A 21,213-nucleotide genomic window follows, 5' to 3' on the forward strand; every position below is an offset into this window, starting at 1 on the left:
GATAAATTGGCAAAAGGAAGTGAGCAAGTCCACTGAGAGTAAAATAAAGCTAGTAACATGTGGAATAATATCCAGCTCACTAACTATCAAAGAAATACAAATAAAACAGCAGGGAAATACTTTGAGTTAAAAATAAAAGCCATGCTAATATTCAGGGTTGGCCAGGATATAGTAAGAGGGGCGTGCGTGTGTGAACACAGCTGGTGAGAGTGTAAATTGGATTAACTTCTAGAAAGCAATTTGGCAATATGTATCAAGGGCCTTTAAAATGTTTATACTCTTTGATTCAGTAATTCCACTTCTGGGAATCTATCCTATGAAAATAATCTGAAATGCGGGCAAAGGTTTATGCTCAAAGATATTCTTCAAAGTGTTATTATAAACAGTCTAACAATCCAGTCATTGAATAACGTTTAAATAAATGATGGTACATATCACACAGGACTGTAGTCATTAAAAAGTCTTCTTATGGGGAATTTTTAAACCCTGAGAAAAGCTTGTGATCTAACCCTCATTGTCTTAAGACATGTATACGTATGACACAACTATATGCACTTTGAAAGCATAGGCCAAAAACAAGATGTTAAAAATGATGGCATCTGGGTAGTGGAATTCTGAGCATTGTTTTTGTTTATTTTTACCCTGGTTTCAAACTCTAAACAATAGGCATATGTTTTTTGAATGAAGGAATGTAAAAGAAAGTATGAGACCTATTCAGGGATTGACAAGTAACTGGCATGTGAAACATGCGTGTGTTCATGAAAACACACAACGAAAAGCAAGGCCTAATCATAAGGTGGGAATAAAACATGACACAATTTTCATTTGCTCCATACGTTTTTTGTTTTTTTTTTTAATTTTGCTTATGTTTCCTGTGGTAGTTCTGAGAGTGAGGGTAATAAGGTCCTAATTATTTAATGGTCACATATAGGGCATAAGAAGAAAATGTTTGGGAAACTAGAAATCAACAAGCGAAGACGAAGAATTTTTCCTGTCATCCTAAAAAGTCTTTGCCCTGAAGGAGGGGCAGAGTGGACAGGCATGTCACCAGCAGGCGGGGCCCACCAGCTACAGTGGACACACCGGTCTGCTTTCAGGAGTAGCACCCAGCTGGAGGCCATTTGCCGGCCACCACGCCTCACCTTCACTTAACTGGGAACTACCCCCTATGAAATGGAAACAACAGAGCTGCCCTGTCCCAGCAGCTGTAAGGTTAGTGCACAGGCAGGTCAAGTGCCCGGTGCTGTCCTTAGCAGGAAGCAGGTATGCCACATATGATGGCAGGTGCCTTGCTATGTGCTCTTGTTTCCTGGGACAAAGTCCACAGCCACCCCCAGCAAAATCCCCTCCAGTCAAAGCTTCAGGGAGGACACCCCTCCTCCAGGTCTGCCAGGGGAGAGAGAGACTGCACTTTCTGGGGACCAGCACCAGTCTCCTAGAAGCACTGTGTTTCTCAGCTTCCAAGATGACAAGCCTGACAAGTGGAAAATTCATACGCAGAATTAAGGCTATAAAATGAATTTGGCACCTTACCTTTGAAAATGAGCATTGTGTCTCCTGTCATTCCCTTTTTATTTTGATCCCACTGTTGAGTTTTGGGAACTGGGGTGGGGAGACTTTCCATTGCACAGCCCCTGCGGTTGGAATTAGTAAGGGATTTGGTGGACACATTGTCTTAGGCTGTCTTGTGGCGCAGGGATGGATAGTGGGGGCGTTTCTCCTGTGTGGGGGGGAAAGGCAGAGAATGTCTAGTCCAGAGAACCACAGGTCACAAAACAAGCTATGGAACAGAGGAGTTGATCTAAAGCCATGCATGCTGGGCCTCAGCTGACTTAGCCAGTGACTGGAGCTGGAGTATTAAAGCCAGTGGGTATTAGCTTCCTGTGGCTGCTGTAACAAACCACCACATTAAAATAACACCCTTTTATTCTCTATGGGCAGAAGTCTGACATCAGTTTCACTGGGCTAACATCAGCTTAGTGGCAGTGCCAGCTCCTTCTGGATTCTCTCAGGAAGAATAGGTTGTCTCGCCTTTTCCTGCTTCTGGAAGCCGCCTGCCTTCCCTGGCATGTGACCCATTCTTCACGCTTCTCCAGACTCGCTTCCATGATGACATCTTTTGCTTCTTTCTTTGACTTTCTTGCCGCTTCCTTTTAAGACCCCTTGTGATCATACCTGGATAATCCGGATAATTTCCCCATCTAGAGAACCTTAACTTAATCCCCATTTTACCACATAAAGGAACATATTCCAGGTTTGGGGGGATTAGGATATGACTATGGGGGGGGGGGGCGTGTCATTTTTCAGCTTACTGCAGGCAGGGTAACCTAATGTGCATGGTTTTCACGAATCCTCGCAGGGGCCAGGCACTGGCTAGGGCTGGAGGGGGGACAGCACACAGATGCTCAAACAACTTAATGAAGAAGATGGGACCACACACACATGCTCTAGGGCCACGTTGCATGGAACGAATATCAAATGAGGCTCGAGCACAGGTTTGTGCAGAGAGACAGTGAGAAGTGAGACAGGAAAGGAAATTGGGGCCCCCAGCACAGAGGACCTTGCAGAGCAGGGAAAAAAGTTTGGATGTGATCCCCTGAAGGAAGCAGGGCCTGTGTTTTCCATGCCCACAGTTACACAGAACACCAAGCCAGGCTGGAGGCCCATCTGAGAATGTTGGTAGCCATGTGCCAACCACTGACAAATTAAGCCTTGACTGGCCTATGAGATGGAGAGAGCAGCTTTGCAGTCTGACAGGCTGCGTCCGCACCCCACTTACCAGCTTTAGGGAAGTCACTCAGCTGCCCTGACTCAGTTTTCCCACTTAGGAAATGGGTACTGTGAAGACATACCTAGCTTCTTCACAGAGCCAGATGTGCTGAGTCAGTACAGAGATGATTCTAGATGTAAACAGGCTGGACTTGATGTAAGTTTCAGTTGCAACTGAAATGAACCAGAAAATCATGGAATTTTAGATATTTTTTTTAATGTTTATTTATTTTTGAGACAGAGAGAGACAGAGTGCAAGTGGGGGAGGGGCAGAGAGAGAGGGAGACACAGAATCTGAAACAGGCTCCAGGCTCTGAGCTGTCAGCACAGAGCCCGACGCAGGGCTCGAACCCACGAACCGTGAGATCATGACCTGAGCCGAAGTCGGACGCTTAACCGACTGAGCCACCCAGGCGCTCCGGAATTTTAGATATTAACGATGAGCTAACCTGGAGAGTACCACATCACAATCAGCTGGGAGGTTGCACTGAAATGAAATTTAACAAAGGGGAGTCTACACTCACAACCAGGGTTGGAGAAACATCCCCCCCCCCCCCCCGTATATGAAGCTCAGAGAGGCTGTGGAACCCAGCCAAGTGGGAATCCTGGTCACCCTCACCCCCACCCAGCTGAGCATTGAGGCGGGTGGGATGGGGGTGGGAAGACTGCTGAGGCACCAGCTGCCATGCGGAAGGAGCTAGAAAAGAGGACAGAGTGCAAGGCCACTGGACTTGGGGGGTCGGCCCGGGTGGGCCCTGCCTGCTCATCTCCACGGGAGCCAAAGGCTGCCCCCATCCCCCCAAACCAAGAGCTCCCTGGCAGGAGGCACACTCAGAAAAACAAGCCAGGCCCTTGCTCAGCGGTCTCCAGGTAAAGTTCCCCATTTAGCAGGGCAGGCCGGTCCAGGCCAACTTAAGCCTGGTTCTCTGGGGTCACAGGTTAATTCATTATTATAACCCATTGTTCTTGACACAGAAACAAATAGCTGCTAACAGGTTCATTATAAATGGCTCCTTCTCTCTTCTGCCACTGGATAATATGATTTATATGAGATTTATGATTTATATAAAAATTTCAGAATGGACCTTAGAAATATCATCAAAATCCCTCCTTTTATAGATGGGGAGACAGAAGGCCAGACAGAGGAGAGATAGGTTCAGCATCACACAGCTGGTCCAACAACAGAAAGTGCTGTATGTTTCTAGAACCACTCCAGTCAAGAACTGTGGGAGATACACTGGACCAGATATGCCCCAAACCTGACCTCGTGGGTATAGCTGTATGTGTGCAGATGAGACTACAGGCTCTCCACCTGGCACACTGAAGCCAGGGGTGGAGGACCCCAGAGTGCTGGGGGGATGTGGACCTACCTAGGCCCACTCTGCTATTCACCATCACTAGAAAGTGGGGGTTTAGGACAGGGTGTTAGGGCTTTGCCTTCCTCTTGGCCTCCTGGTGTTGGTTGGCCCTGCGTGTAGCCAGATCGGGCGTGTCAGCCAGACCTTGGGATGTGAAAGGCAGGGCAGAGTGATGCTGTCCCTGAGCCTTCCCACAGCGCCACCCGAACTGATCAGGGGCATGTGTCTCTGTGTGCTCTCCAGGAACATCCCCGGGCTCCAAGATGGCCTTGCAGAGTTCCTTCACCTGCTGGAATGGGACAGTCCTCCAGCTCGGGCAGGCCTGCGACTTCCACCGGGACTGCACCCAGGGAGAAGACGAGGGCCAGCTGTGCAGTGAGTATATGGGGCTGCCCCCCACCCCACCCCAGCCCGCACCTACACCCCCCTGCCCCCATCACCTCGGGCACGAGAACTTAGACACCCTCCCTTACACCCAGTGCTACCTGTGTGCCGTCAGTGACGACTTCCAAAAGCTACACAGTCTCAAAGAGACAGAGCTAAGATCTGCATCTAGAAACAGGAGCACAGAATTTAAGAACCAAACAAGATCGTGTAGCTCATGCTGTCAGCATCCTAGTGGCACAGAGAAGGTGTGCAGGATAAAGCCTAACTCAGGAACATGAGCCCCCTGTGCCCAGACTCCCCTCCCTTTTCAGGCCTTATCTTCCACCACCCACCTAGCCCTCCAATCCTCCTGGTCTTCCGTGTGCCTCAGCGCCTGCTGGATCAGACCCCTTCCCCACTCCAGCACACCTCCATGGCTTTGCTCGTGCGGTACCCCTGGCCAGAGTGCCCCTTCCTCCTTGGGTCACCTCCAGAGTCAGTCCTTCTGGGAAGCCTCCTCTAATGCCTCCCACAAGTACCACGCCAACAAATACAGCTGGCTTTTCCTCTCGACTCCCTCCATTGGTGTATCCATCCATCCACTGCATGTCCATTCTTTTTTATTAACAGCTTTTTAGAAATACAATTCATATACCATACAACTCACCCACTTCAATTGGACACATAAGTGGTTTTTGGTATAGTCCCAAGGCTGTGCAACCATCACCACAATCTAATTTTAGAACATTTTTATCACTTCAAAGGTAACCCCTAGCAATCTTTCCTCATTTCCCTCCAATCTCCCCTCCCCTACTCCCCCCCCCAGGGGCCGTTAGCCCTAAGCAACCCCTAATCTACTTTCTGTTTCTACAGATTTGCCTATTCTGGGCATTTCATATAAATGGAATCATACAATATGTATTCTTTGTGATAACTTCTTTCACTTGGCATAATGTTTTCAAGGCCCATTCTTGTTGTGTCGTGTAAGGATCTCATTCCTTTTTACTGCCAAGTACTATTTCATTGTATGTCTATTAGCACATTTTGTTCATCTATTCATCGGTTGATGGGTATTTTGGTTGTTTCTACTTTCTGGCTGTTGTGAATTATGCTGCTTTGAACATTCCTGTACAAATTTTTATATAGACCGATGTTTTCTTTCCTCTTGGGTACATGCCTAGGAGTAAATTGCGGGGTCAACTCTGTATTTAACATTTTTTTAAGTTTATTTATTTATTTTGAGAGAGAGAGAGAGAGTAGGGGAGGGAGAGAGAGAGAGAGAGACAATATCCCAAGCAGGCTCTGCACTGTCAGCCCAGAGCCCAGTGCAAGGCTTGAACTCAACGAATCATGAGGTCATGACCTGAGCCGAAATCAAGAGTCAGACGCTTAGCTGACTGAACCACTTGGGTACCCCTGTATTTAACATTTAAAAGAACTTCCAGGCTGTTTTCCAAGGTAGCTACACCATGTGACATTCCGCCAGTAATGTATAAAGTTTCTAATTTCTCTACATCCTCATCGACACTTATTACAATCTGTCTTTTCATTTCTGCCATGCTAGTGGGTGTGTACCTATTCCATTTCCTGGAGGTGGTTTCCACATCTCTCTCCCTCACCATGGGCAGATTGGATCTGTTTCTCTTCCCCATACCAGTATCTCCTGGCACAGCATAGGTGGTCACTATTTGTTGATTCAAATGACTAAATGAGTCAGGACACTTGGTTTCCATGGACCAAAACGAACTGCTGAGATTTCACTGATAGCTGGGGGCAGAGTTAGACTCCCAGCCCAGTGCTCATTCCACCCGAATCCGGTGTTCTCGGCAGCTGCCTGGTTACAAGTATACACTCGAGAGGTTTTTACATTTATGCCAGGGAAAGCACAAACACTTATCAAACACATATATTGTGAGCTACAAAATGTACTAGAGCCCACAGCAGGGATGAATAACAGGCACCTGTCTTTAGATTGCTGAAAATCCAGCACAGGGGAAAGGACCGAAGCCACAGAGTTGCAGTAGGGAAAGGATGTGGCACATGCGTGCCTGGGGTACTCTGGGGCCCAGACACAGGAGCAAATGCCTCGCCCCTCAGATGCACTGGCCCTAAGACATTGTGGCCTGCAAAATAGCTTTAAAAAGTTAACAGTATCCCCCATATCATCTGCAGGACAGGTTTTCCCTTGGGGGAGAAAAGGTTTTATTTATTCTCTTTTAAATGAAGCAATAAAGAAAATCCATTTTTCAATTTGAAAAACTTCCTTTTTAGATAAAACTTCCCAGTGAAGTTTTCCAATAATGATGGAATTGTGATTGTTTAGATAAAACTCAGTAAAGACTTACAGGTAAGCCCTTTGTTTATCCCACACTGTTCCTGGCCTTTCTTCACAAAGCTCTCACTCGACATGTGGACCAAAATGAAGCCAGCCCACCCATGTTGTCCTGGACAGGGGTCTGCGTGTGTCTCTCTAGTTACTGGTCTCTGCAGTGTTTCCAGCAGTGCATCTGAGCTGTGTGATTTTGCTTTTGCCTTTTTAAAGTTTTTTGATTCCCACTTCCCAGCTGGGACACAGGTCAGGCCAGCCATGCCCTGGTTTACAATGGGAAAATGAAAGCACAGAGAAGGTAATTGATTTGTTCAGGGTCACACAGCATGTCAGGAACAGAGCCATGATTAGAGTGATGAGTCTGTGGGATCCAGCCCATTACTGTAGGCTCAGGGCATTCTCTTACCATTCTAGGGCTGCTGTTAATGGATTTCCAAGGCCAACTCCAAGCTTGAGGACAGCCTGGCTCCAGAATGGAGGGCAGGTTCCTGAGGCCCAGAGACCTTTCCAGCCACACTTGAAAAGCTGCTCTGACCAGCTCTCAGAATGACAGTTCCACCCTGGAGAAACCCCTACTGAGTTCTTTGCTACAGAAATCAGTTGCTAGGAAGAGAAGTTCAATTCAGAAGGAGGGTTATTTCGATCTTTTTGCCACTCTGATCTTGGCAGTACTCTTAGCAAATATTCTTTCCTTTCTGGTGTGTCCCATTTTGTCTGGCGTTTTTGCAGTTTTCCCCATCACATTGACCAGTGTTGATTCTAGAAAACATCCCCATGAAGATGAAGAAGATGAAGAAGAAGGAGGAGGAGGAGGAGGAGGAGGAGGAGATGAACACTTATTGAGCATTTACTGGGTGCCAGATACTTTTCATGTATGAATTTATTTCGTCCTCAGAACGATCCTATGAGATGCTACTGTACCCTTCTTAGAGATGAGGAAGCTAAAGTCCATGAAGCTGTTAGCCAGCGTGAACCACTGCAAGCCAGACTCATTTGTTATCTGAGTTTCCAGTGGTTGATTATGCAAGCCCAACACTAGCTACGTAGCTACCCAGGAAAAAAAGGAGGAAGGGAAAAAGGGAAGGTCCAGGGCTCTGCCACCACATTTCTAAGTGGGGGAGAGGGGGCCTCAGATCATTTATCTTCACCCTCTGGGCCTATTTCCTCGCTGTAATATGACTTGGAACATGACACCCACTGATGTCTTGATGTTTGTGATGCATTTAGGACCTCATCCTTACCAGGTAGTCTGGAACCTGTTAGAATGTCTTCTCTGGGAAGCTGGTCACCCAAGCCTTGCTGGGAATGTCCAGTTCTAAGGAACCTGCATGAGGGTCATGAATCTCTAGCCAATGCAGTCAACTATGCCCTGCCATGGCTGGAATTTGGGGGGAGTGGGGGGAGTAGGTTGTATGCCATCAACCCCAGCCTCAACTCCCCACACTTGCTCCAGAAGGAAGTCCACACACAGCTTCATTCAGATTATTACACTCAACCTTGAGCAACATTTCAAGCCAGGATAAGTGGGAGACCTGACATGGAGGTGGCAGTGCCTTGCCCTTCTGCATCCACTCATGAATGTGTCCATTCACACCACATCCTTCAAACCACAAACACATGCCATCCTCCTTCCTGCTTTCCAGTTAAGCATTGCTGATCCAAGTGAGATATCCTGGAACACTGGAACCCATAAAAGGGTGTGTTGAAGGTTCCCTGTGTGTCAAACAACGGCTTCAGTGGTGTGGCATGCCCCAGAAAAGGGTCAGGTGTCTCCACTTTGTCCCCTGATAGGTCATTGACTCCCTTCCCCTTCACGTAACCAATAATCTCATCTGTTTGGTGGGGATTCTCTTCCTGACAGGCAAAAGCAATTTCTCAAAGTTTATTTCTTTATTGTAAAATAAAACACGTTGTTTGTAAAATATTTGGAAAAACTAGAAAAGTACACAGGAGAAAATAACTACTGCCTGTAATCCTCCCTCTCAGACATTCAGAGATAACCATAATATGATGATGTATTTCTTCTAGCATTTTTTCCCATGACTCTATATTTTCATGGAAATGTATAACACATATTTATCAAAAATGTTAACAGAGCTGTCATGCAGGAAGGAAAAGAAGTAGTGTCATTTGGCCTGGAGTTTACACTTGGCAGCTTCCTGTAACTTCTGCTGAGGCCACATCTTCGTGACCCTACCAATTTGTCTCTCTTACAATGGAATCAGGTGTCATAATTGCCAAATGTTGCGGGATTGATTGATTGACCCCCACATAGCCTGACTTGGCCATTCAGCCAGTGAAGTAAGAGGATCAGATAGGGCAGTGCTTCTCAGCCACCAAGGTGCCTAGGAACCATCTGGAAGACATTAAAAATGCAGATTTTGACTCAGTAGGTGGTGATGGGGGTGGTGGACCTGAGATTGCGCACTTCTAACAGTTTCACCGGTGATGCTGGTGTGGCTGGTCCTTCAGCCACATTTTGAATAGTGAAGGGTTAGATGCCTGAATCCACTCCCCTTGTATTCAGCAAATAAGTATGTCAGTCCTACAGCATGGCAAGTGCTGAGTAGGTGCTTGGGGTGAATGAGAGGAGAAAGGCATCATCAAAGGAGTTGAAACCATCGGACTCAAATCTCTGTGCCAACATTGTGCTCAGCCACTGGCCCTGACAGCAGTGTCCCAAACCTGGCCTAATCCATCAAGGGTTCTGATGTCCCCCACCCCACCAGCTTCCTTGGGAGGGGCTTCTCCCTGAGCACACACCTGCTGTGCTGGCAAGTGGCAGTAACCCTCTCCTCCTGCACCCCATCCCACTCTGCAAGGTTTTCAGGATCACATAAATTGTCCACCGACCCAACTATTTTGTCTAATTCCTCTTTATTCAATCAGCCATAAAGAAAGCGGCTTCCAATCCCAGCACACCCTGTATCCTTTGCAAAGCTAGGACAAGGGTGGGCTTCCAGAAGGTGGAGAGTGCCAATGGCTTTCCTCATTCCTGTTCAGGTGGAAGGCATAGGCAGAGCTACCATGGACATTTCTAGAGAGGCAGCTGAGGGACCTGTCTCTGCCCCCAGGGCAGTGTTGGCTATGTCAGTTCATCCTCTGACAAGGTCCCCTGAGCCAGGAGTGAACAATGACTAGTAATGCCACCACCACTCTGTATTTGCTCAACTCTGTTTACAAAATTCCACACTCTGCCTTATTTTACCCTCAAAACAGCCCTGTGAAATAGACAACTACTATTACCCTATTTTACAGATGAGGGAGATAAGTGTTTGAGGAAAAGAAGTGCCTTGCCTAGAGTTACCAGCGGAAAGCAGCAGGTTAGGGCTAGAACCAGGGATCCAGATCCCAGGACCACTGAGGTATCGACATCCATAGTTGGGCTGACTTCTCTGTCTCTGCCTTCTAAAAGGGGAAGGAGGGAGTGATAAGCTGTAAAAGGCTTCAGCCCAGCTCCTCCTTCTACCAGGAGCCATTGCCTGCTAGAATCTTCCATCATGGTTCCTGGTTGAAAGCACACTTGTAAAGGACGCTTCATGGAAGGTCACTTCCAGCTACCAGTTAGTTTTTGCAAAAGAAGTGGATGTGGGGTCCCTTGAGGGGGCATAAAAAATAAAACAGAAAGATCTCCTTAGCTTTTGGATTTTTAATCAGAGGAACATGCGGGGCTTGGGGGAAAATGATTTCTTCAGGGGGGTATAAATGGGAAGAGATGCTCAAAGTCAGTGACAGCCGGTTTTAATTTATAATTCTGCCTCTGTGTGAAATGCACAGAGAATCAGGGGGAAATGAGTAATAATTCACTAAGGTGCTGTCACAGCCAGGAAGCGTTAGGGCCCTCTTTGTCAGCCTGCCATTGCCAGGAAGGCTGAGACAGAGGAAGGACACAGAGAGCAGTGGGTCCAGCTAGAGCGCCTTTCCTCCTGCTCAGAGACTTAGCCGTGCTGCTTCTCCCCAGCCTGGCCTGGGGCCGTTGGTGCTATCGGAATAGCCTGGAATGGCCCACCAGCTCCTCGGGGCTGGGTGCCTTCCCTGCAGCCATTCTCTGAGCAAGCTGCAGAATGTGAGCTCTCTCTGACCCTCTTCTCCTTTCTTCCTCTTTCTGAGGGCACCTGGGAAATATATGGTCATAAAGCTGACTGTGGCCTTTTCAATGGGACCTGAGGTCAGCTTGATATAGAGAAATGGGTAACAGGGCCCTTTATGCTGAGCCAACAGATGATATAAAAAGGCCCCATGGCTGGCATTGCTTAGTTGGGATAAGGTAGGTTAGAGCAGTAATAAGCCATTCCTAAATTTCAGGGGCTAACATAACATTGACAGTACCTATGCACCAAAGCGGGGGGCTCCACAGGATCTCTCGGGGCCCCAGGCCCCACCGTCTGACAGCAGTGGTCTCAGGGATGGGAATGACCCTTGGCCACCTGAGCAGGGAGAGAGAGACCAAAGAATTGCACAGGGGCTCTCCACAGCCTCCATCCAGAAGAGACACACATCACTTCTGCTCACATTCCATGGGCTAGAGCTATTCATGTGGCTTCCCTTAACTGGAAGGGGGATGGGAAAGAAAGGGAAAGAAATAGAAAATTTGAGCAATATGTGTCTCTGCAGACGGGGGTGACTTGAAGGACGCAACCAACTCCCACCAACTCTACCCCTGCCACCATCACATTCTTGTCATTGTGTCTGCCATCAGAAATCTATTCCAGTGCCTTCTCCTGGGGTAACATTCGTGCTCGATCAGAATAAGGAGCACAGATTCAGAAGCAGATCTTAGGGCTAGAGCCAGGGATCCTGTGTTACCTGCTGGCTGTGTGACCTTGGTCAGATTGTTTAACATTCCTGAGCTCTCCTCTCTCACATATAAAACTGGTTTATCCCCATGCTGCCACACTATTATTTTTTTTTACTGCTATTTTATTTTCTGAAGATCAGAAAAATTGTAAACCTTCACGTGTACCAGTTAAGGACTGGGGCTTCTTTTCATTGTCATCAGTATCATTAGAATCAAGGGTCCAGCTAAGGAGCTGTTGTTGATAAGGATACTTTGGTCATGCCTGACTCATCTTACTTGACATTGGCATATTTTGCTTTTAGCCTTCCTGGAAATGACCATATCCCTGTGCTCTTGGTGCAGGTAAACTCCCTGCTGGGTTTTACTGCAACTTCGAAGATGGCTTCTGTGGCTGGACCCAGGGCACGCTCGCACCCCACACCTCCCAGTGGCAGGTCAGGACCCTGAAGGATGCCCGGGTCCAGGACCACCAAGGTACTGCTGCTCTTTTCCCTTCCCCCTGGTGCCCATCTGGCCAGACAAGAGATTTAGGGCACCAACCCAGAGAAGCTGGAGCTCCCCACCCCTGCAGGGTGACCTCCCCACCCCAGCGCAGGTGACTGCCCAAAGCTTGCCTTGAGGTGTTCACACACAGTTCCCTCTTCAGACTTCCCAGGCTTCAGAATGATTAGATCAGGACAAGGTAGTCTCCCCTTTTGTTCCCTAAGATGAGAATCTGGATGAAGGATTAGCTAAAAGATAAGAAGAATAGTGGCAACAATAGTAATAATCCATTCATTCAACAAGTGTTTGTTGAGGACCTACTATGTGTCTGGCGCATAACTCACTGAGAGGTAAGGAAAACTATAGCTGTCTATGGGGAGGCTGAGGCACAGGGAGGCTTTATGTCATTGGGCCCAGGGTTGTGCCCTGAGAATCTTGCCCCACATCTGATCTGTTCCCTGGAGCCCAGCTTCCTCAGCCATACCCACCATCCTTGCCCAGCTCAAGCTGGCAACTCTCACACTCCCAGTGCCAGAGCCTCTCCTCCCCCTGCCTCTGCTTGGCTTCCAGAAGGGCGGAGACCTCCACACATCCAAGAGATGGCCACCCACACCTAGGTGAGCTGACTCCACACCTGGAGACACAGCTGGGTCATGGAACAAGGGAAGGCCTCTGAGGCCAACACAGCTCCCAAGTTCAGGCTGCTGGAGAAGCCAGACCACCTGACCATGGGCCCAGCCTTGGGCTGTACCCAGTACTAGGCCTGAGCAGGTCCTGAGGCCCACCTCTCTACAGGATAGAGCTGGGCTTAGAGGCAGGGGCTCTCTCTCTCCTTCCCTCCCCTGCATTTGTCTGCTCTTTGTGGAGCTATAGTCCCTTGTACCAGATCCCTCTCTCCAAACAAAGATCATACATCCTATGGATCCCTTTAAGAATTAATGATGATGATGATGATGATTAAGGTGTGAGAGAGAACCATGTCCTGATCAACCACTGGGGATCCCAGAGCCCGTGCAGTCCTATCCTGGCTAACTGCTCCTGAAAGAGCTGGCTTTGACCGTGAGGAAGCAGGCTGAGTTACCACAGCCCCAGGAGAGTTCTGCAGGCCCCTCAGCAGAGAGAAGGCCCCTGGAGCTCCCGTTTCTCCTCCTGATCCCACACTGTATCATCCTCAGCACCTTACTGAGGAGCAGAGAACAGACACAGAGCTCGAAGTCAGACATGATCGTCATGTTTCTGCTGTTTGGAAGCCCCCAACAGCACCCATAGCAAATATGCATCCAACCCTGGCTCAGTAGCTCTAGGGACTGGGCTTTCACTGCCTCCTAAAGCAGTCCTTCTGTCAAAGACCAGTGTTCCTTTCCTGGAGAGAAGCTCCACCACTCTGTAAATTCTACCCATGGATCATACTTTCTGTCTCCTGGAGCCCCACAGAACTCAACTACTCTCTGTCTCACCAAAGCAGCTCTTCAGATATTTGAAGGCAATAGCTGCTACCCACCCACCACAGGAGACTCTTTCCCTAGTCACAGATTCTTCCTCAAGGATGGGCCATATGCCCTCTAGGATTGCTGGCTGGTCTTGGTTACTCTGCTCTGGACCCACTTGAATTTGTTACTTGGTAGTAATCCAATATCAGACTTTGCTAAGAAAGAACAGCAGAACTGAATGAGTAAAGTCCTTTACAGGGTTCTGTGACACCTGTGAAAGGCTGGGGGGAGTGCTCTGGCTCCCATCTCCATAGCACTGACCACCTACAAAACCCTGTATAGTTCCTGGAGATTTACAGTTGGTTCTTCCCTGCCATGTGGGGTTGTTGGGGGCTTATGTTCTCCCAGATTTTCAGGCAGATACATGCTTAGAAAACATAAGAAATATGACTTCCTGTTCATGTCATAGGGCACAGGATGACCTGGTAGAAAAGAGTGAAGGTCATGGAGACCCCAGGAGGGCAGAGGGCCAACAGGACTGTAATGGGGAGAGGAGGGGCTGGGAGAGGTCAGCGTGCTTCAGGCTGCTCCTGGGCTATGTACTAAAGCTGGTGACCTTGGGAGGTCAGGGATGCAGTAGCCCAGATGTATGGTGCTGGGATATTGCAGGGCATTTGGAATGAAGACCTTTGCGTGAGCCAAGTTTTATTGATGGTGACAAGTAGGCTGTCTTATCCACTGGAGGCAGCAGAAAACTGTGTCCTCAAAGGTGTACCACGCCTAGAGAAGAATGGGCAGAGCCCCAAGGCCCTTCAGTGCATGAGGGTGGTGCATTTCTGACTCTTTTTCTCTCTGCCCCAGGCCATGCCCTGTTGCTCAGCACTACTGATGTCCCTACTTCTGAAAGTGCTACAGTGACCAGTACTACGTTTCCCGCCCCAATGAAGAACTCTCCATGTGAGGCAAGTCTCAGTGCTCCCCTACCTCCTGGACCTCTCCTCCTACCCCTCACCTTGGGCGCTTCCAGATGAACCCAAACATCAGCCAAGTAGCCTGGATGGTTGGGCTGCTTGTGCTCCTGGGGGGAGGATATGATGGCGTTCTTGTCATCTTTGCAGAGAGCATGCACCCCAACATGGTGGAGTCCCATCTGCAGAGAATCTTACCTCAAACACCCATGCTCAGCCACACTGAACTCTTTGCAGCAGGGCCTTGATCTAAGCAAACCCAGAAAATAATTCCAAAACGTAACAGGGGAGGGTAATAGTGATCTACAAAAGACTTTCTACAATATCAAGCTCTTGTAATACATTTCAGATTTTATAGAGCATCAAAAATTTGATCTACATAAATTTCACTAAGACATCAGTGGCATTCAGTAAGGTCCCCTCCAAAGCCACTTACCCAGATGGTTCCTATGGCAGTTACCTTTTTAGTGTGGTAGGTCATAATCTCTAGAGAACAAGAAATGCGTTTAGACCCCAAACATGATCCAGTGATTCAACTCATGGACTCTGGAATCAATTGCCTGAGTCCCAGCTAGGCTCCACCACTGACTGGCTGCACAATTTTCTTGGGCAGTTAATAATCTCTCAGGGCCTCAGTTTCCCCACTGTAAAGTGAGACAATAGGAGTGCCTACTCTAAAGAGGAGAAGATTAAATAGGTTAATACATATACAGGGCTTATCATGGCTGCTGGCACATCATAAGCACGACAGTAGTTAGCCAGCAGTGCCCGGCACCCTGAGTAAACATAGGTAAGGAGGATGGGGGAGCCAAAAACCAGATTCTAAGTTCTCAGAGAGCTCTGCATGCCTGTGCTTCTTTGCACCACCACACGGCACCACATCGACACCTTGCACTTTGTAGAAAACCAACACATAGTTGAGATTTGGCCAGCTCTCTCTTTCTGGAAACTCACAGGAGAAATCCCATCCTGGCTTTGTTTCAGGAATAGCTATGTGCCCCCTGAGCAATTTGTTTCCTTTCAAGCTATGGACATTGTGAGACTGAGCAGACTTGCTTCCCCTCCGCTGGCTGGTCGAAGCCCCAGGGAGATCCGGGAAACAGGCTTCTGCTGCTAAGGGACACAGCCACACTCAAGCCCTCTAGGCTTTTTATGAAATAAAAACTCACCAGCATAAAACACGTAAGAATGGAAAAGAAGTATCAGTGACTTTTTTTTTTTAATCAGAAGAATGGTCACGTTAAATCTGAGGCTCCCCTTTTAGTAAGTAAATAGGGGTTCATGATGTGTAGTCTGTAATCAGCCTTACTCCTGGTTCGATCTTCTAACTCAACATTTACCCAATTTCTCACCCTTTTCTAGTTAGTTTCTGTTACCTTACTAGATGTTATGTATCTCTGGGAGCCACCTTAAGTCCTTTTTGGAGGAAGTCAGGGCACAAATAAATAGATTCATTACATTAACTTGTATTTGAGAAATCACTCTATCTGATGCAGATTGTGGACTACACAGTCATCACTGATATCTCTCAGCACCCCCCACACCCCAATGCCACCCAGAGCAGACACCTAGAAAGGAAGGCTTCTTAAGAGGAAATCTAAATGAGGAGAGATGGTCACCCTTCCTGAGAGGTCAGGGGGATCCTTAAAAGAATTTGATTTTTAAATAAACTCTTCACTGTATTTAACATGAGCCTAATTTTAGAATAAGAAATGTCAAGGCTAAAAATGATATTTTTCAAATACTTCATCATTTCCCTGATAACCTTTGGTTGATCGATAGTTTAAACAGGTGTTTTGTTTTACTGGCCTGTTTTATTTTCCCTCCAGTCAAATTTGCTCTGGGCTATTTCTGCTATTTCCTGCCCTTTTCCATAACTCGACTCAGCAGGAGTAATGAAGGGAAGGCAGTGACTCCATTCTGTTCTCAGCTCATAGCTAGTTCACATTCAGATTTTCAGACCATTCATCTACTGCTGATGGGTCTTGAATCCCCAGTGTTGGGGTGAAATGTTTTCATCAGAAAAATAAATAACCAAAATAGAAATATGCATTTCCAGGTCTGTAAGCCTTGCCATTTATTTGATTCAGATCCTAAATGCAGAAGGCATGAAGCTGATTTCTTCCTCCCAGGTTGGCAAATGTCAGTGACGGGATGTTGCATCACTGTGTGAACTGTGTGCGGTTAACTCAGGGTCTTCAAACCCCACCAGCCCTCAAGGGGCCTGGCTATGGGGCCCAGGTACGGGAAGGGGACACTTCCTGTACCTAGGCCCTATAGGTACAGGGTAGAGATGGGTGAAAGTCTCTGGTGAAGGTCAAGCCCACAAGGACTAAGAGGCTGGCTAAGCTCCAGGGCTGACACCCACCACTGAGTGTCGTCTCTAAACGCAGACCAGTCCTGGGAGCCCTAGAGTCCCTCCACCTCCTGGGAGTTGAAGTAATTGCAGAATTTCTCAAAATACTCTTTCAAGATACCCTACAGTCATTGGTGAATTCCCAAAAGGGAACTGGTGTCGCCTTCTGTGCGTTTCCTTGAAAAATCTAGCTACAACCTGTCTAGTAGGTCTCTGTCTCTCCAGTTCCAGTCACTTGGAAATTGTAATCAGGACGGATTCTTAGGCCCCATCCCAGGCCACTTGGATGACACCCCAGAGTGGGGCCTGGGAATCTCCATTTTCAACCCCCGCCCTCCATGATTTGGAGGCACACTGACACTTGAAAGTAATTGACCATAAATGCACCTGCCACTTGTGACAGAAATTCATTATAAGTCCATGCAGAGAGTTTTTCCTCCACTACCCATGCTATCAAATAGTGTGATGTAACTTGCCTTTTATAAAGATGAGTCAGAAGTGGTGAGCAATGACAGGGTCAGGGACATAGGTGGTGGAGACAGAAGGGACTGGGAGAGTCCCCCTCAGAGCCCATTTGGAACCAGGTCAGATGCCCACCAGTGGTGGAGACATAGCCAGGATGTGCCAGTCAGCTTCCAGGCTTTTCCAGAAGCATGCCTGCTCCAGCCTCCTCCCTCTAGGTGCCTGCAGTCACCACTACTGGCCTGGCACCTCTCACTGGCTGGCCTCGTGGAGGCACTGTCTCCTCCGTCCCTCCGCACAGTTGCATATGGGGCATGAATATTTAAAGACCTCTGCCTAGCCCAGCCACAAACAAGAGAGAGTGTTATATATGTATATATATATATTTTTTTTTTTTCGCCTCCCCCAAGCTATTCTCTGTGGGAAACTGGAGATCCACTTACAATATTCAGATTTTATTTTATTTTTATTTTGTGGAGCTCCAGTTCAAATAATTAAAGTTGCCACCGGGGAGGGGAGCCTTGTGGTGGCTTTCATGTGCACGCTTGCTGTCAGACCTGCTCTGTCCGCCTTGGCTGGGAAACACACTCGGATGTGTCTAGCATTGCAGCCGCTGGTAATGAAGGGGACAGAGGGTGGCAGGCGCTGTCTCTGCCCCGCCTCCTGCCTTTCGCACATCCCAGAAGCTTGAATGTCTCAACAAGCCCCATGCGGTTTGAAATTCTATTTTATTTGAATAGCCTGCCTGTGACTAGAATATTTTAAACCATGTTCTCAGGACAGAACAAGGCCTGGGGGGAGGAAAAGTGGGCTTCCCTCATTCTCTTTCCCGCTTCAAAACATGGAAGCGGTTTTCCTTCTATGAGCTGCAGGAAGGAAAAGGGCCCAGGAAGTGGGATGTGACCACTTGATTGGTGGCCACACCCAAGGGCAAGTGAGTTCCTAGCTGCTGGTTTTTCTGACCTTGCGGGAGCTACAGCCACCTCTGCCCTCCCCCTACATACTGGTGCATGCACAAAGACACTGGGATCCTGGAACACACCTGGGGCCTTCCTGCCCCTGACATCAGCCCTGTAGTGATAAAGGCATTGGCTTCAATGGGCCTGGGGGCTGCTGAGATCAGGACAGAAGGCCACCACGCAGACCTCCTCAGGTCTTCATGAGCTACCTGGCCTGCAGGGAAGGAGACCTCCATTTGGTGTCATTAAAACGAGGAAATGTGGCCCAGAGGGATAGGAGAGAGCAGCCTGGCATCTGAACTTGCCCTCTTCCATCTGTTAAGCCCTTCTCAGAGCCCCACTGAGAAGGAACCCCCTACGGCAGGCAGAGCCCTGAAGGCTGGAGGCCAGAGAAGTTGTCAGCAAATTGCTCTCTGGTTGACTCCATGAGACTTTTCAGGATGGTGGTGATCATTCCTGGACACAGGGCCCATCCTTCCAGGGATTTGGCTGGCAGAGGGTTCTCTAGCATCTCACTGTAACTCAAAAGCAAAATAAGGTAGCCAAGTCATGGCTGGTGTTGTTCAGGTTTATTTAGGCTGACCCCACTCCCTCCCTGGGGTGGGGGGCAGACAAATAGAACTTTCACATAAGGTGAAGACGAGATCTTTTCTGACTACCATGTTTTAAGAGTTTATGAAACTCAACAGCAGAATCCTCCGTGGAAAGGCAAAAAGCAAGGATGAGCAATAGTAATTATTACAGGATGGCTTGAGGTAGAGGAGAAAACAGAACCATAAGGCTCTTCCTTTAGCAGCCCCCACTGAACCCTCGACAAGGGTATTCTCTTCAGCCTGCTTACGGAGCAGATCTGGGTGGGGGTACACAGAGGGCTGCCCAGGGGACAGGAACAGCCCACCCCAACAAGGCAGGAAAGAAATGCACCCAGAGATGCATAGCCAGTAAATAAAAAATCAAGCTCAAACTCAGACCTTGTAGCCTGAGCCTCGTGCTCTTTCTGTCACACTTCCCTGCCCCTGCCGAGGGCAGGTGGTAACTTCTCGGCATGGGGGGAGCTGCCGTGGGCCTCCACAGCATCCCTGAGGACTGGCATTGCTCCTGCCTAAGCAGAACCCCTGCCTACCCCACCACAGACTCCTCTTCTCTGGAGGCAGGAAGGAAACACCGCCCCATTTTCAAGCCCTAGTTACTCAGTCAGTGTCTTCCCAGGCAGAGACCAGTCGATGGACCTAATTCCTGAGCAGCTAAGGGGACATTGTTACTCACCTAGGAGATTCAAATGTTATGTATGCCTTGTGTATGCCTTATTCTTAGCCCCACATGGTCTCATTTGTTTTAGCAAACGAGGAAGGAAAAACTGTCCCAAGAGGCCTCATGGTCTTGATCCTAAATAAGGTTGTCATTTTCTGGATCTGTTCCACCTTCTGTAGGACATGTGTCCATCTAGGGAGAAGGAAACCCTCTCCTCTCTCTATTCACTCATCCTATTTCACTGCTGACCAGTGAAAGCTGGTCCTTACCGGGCTCCACCTGGGACCAGCCTCTGCCCTTGTATGGCCAAGCAATGCTGCATAGACACCTTGTGGGGGCTATAGTCGTCTTCTTTGTAAATAAGGACCAGAGCTGAGCTAGGGAGGCGTTCCAGGGTAACCTCATCCCTAGCTCCCCTCTTACAAGCCTGAGCTCCTTGGGTCAGGTGTTTGGGAACTGGAATCCAACCCCCATCCCACCTAAGGCTGTGACAGCACTGCAGAGACAGAATGCTCACGAGGAAGGCCAGCCCACCTTTGGACAGCTCCAGGCCTCAGCACTTGCCAAGCGGATTTGCTGGGGATTGCTTTCCGCTCTGTGTTCCCTGCGCTTGTCCTCTTCCTGCTTTGGAACTTTCAAAGAACAGAGGCAGGACTCCATGCTAGCTATGTAACCTCCAGCTGGGCTGTCCACTCTCTGCCCGCAAGGACATAGAGATGCCCCCGCAGGAAGCACAGTGCCCTCGGACTCCCTCCTGCCCCATGTCCCAACAGTCTCGACATAACCCACGTGCAAAGGAACCCAGCTGGTCACGCAGGGCCAGGACAAAGGAATACCTCCAAGGCAGTGTAGTGTGGTGGGGAGAGCAGAGCCTGGAGATCACTTAGACCTTGGCAGGGTCCTGCCACTTTGTACCAGCGGGAGCTTGTGTGAATCACCTTACCCTTCTCAGCCTCAGGATCCTCTGCAGGACTGTCAGGAGAAACTAGCAGAGGGGCATCAAAAGTGCCCTGCCTGGATCCGGACACATAGAGATGCTTAGTAAATGGCACATGTGGCCTCTGCTCCTCTGCTGCTGCTGCTGCTGCTGCTGCTGCTGCTGTTCCTATTATTACCTGACTTTTGTGGTGATTCCAATATCAAAGGCTGGAGTCTGCCTATCTGAGGGTCCTGAGTCTGGAGAAATTGGCCTCTGTTCCACCCTGGGTGACCTAGCAATAGAGGGGAAGGGGGATGTTGCCCAGCTTAGTGACTAGGGTCCAGGGAAGCTAATTCTCTCCCAGCAGCAGATGGACCCCTCACTGCCTCCTCCATCCCCACCAGCTCCTCTCCCCACCAGGAAGGGCATGGCGAGCACCCTCTTCCAGTCTAGCGAAAGTCCCTTTTCTCCACAGCCCATCCCCACCCCACTCCCACCTTGGCAGCAGACACCCAAAGAGATGATATTGTCACATTTTCACAAATGAGGAGGGAGACTACAATCATGCACGGCTGGCTGGCAGTGTGGCCACATGTCCTTAAGACACAAAGGCATCTGCACTTTCCCCTGGGGGGTTGGGGGGTGGGGTGGGCTCCTATGAAAGGGACAGCTGCAGTATATAGGGCATGACCTGAGAAAAGAGAGGAAGTCACAAAGGCTGGAAGGGAGTCTGGCCAAATGACCCAGAGCAGAACATCACACGCC

General features: G+C 48.7%; 1 protein-coding gene across 1 annotated transcript in view; it reads left to right on the forward strand.

Annotated features, from left to right (window-relative positions):
* ALK (ALK receptor tyrosine kinase) overlaps nucleotides 1-21,213 on the forward strand; it is a 668,845-nt gene that overhangs the window by 538,761 nt on the left and 108,871 nt on the right. The window contains exons 6-8 of the mRNA XM_042933341.1: nucleotides 4,371-4,502; nucleotides 11,963-12,094; nucleotides 14,395-14,495. Coding sequence (XP_042789275.1) covers nucleotides 4,371-4,502; nucleotides 11,963-12,094; nucleotides 14,395-14,495 — 365 coding nt within the window. The remainder of the gene's footprint in view (nucleotides 1-4,370; nucleotides 4,503-11,962; nucleotides 12,095-14,394; nucleotides 14,496-21,213) is intronic.

Source organism: Panthera leo, chromosome A3, assembly GCF_018350215.1.
Source record: "Panthera leo isolate Ple1 chromosome A3, P.leo_Ple1_pat1.1, whole genome shotgun sequence".
NCBI lineage: Eukaryota > Metazoa > Chordata > Mammalia > Carnivora > Felidae > Panthera > Panthera leo.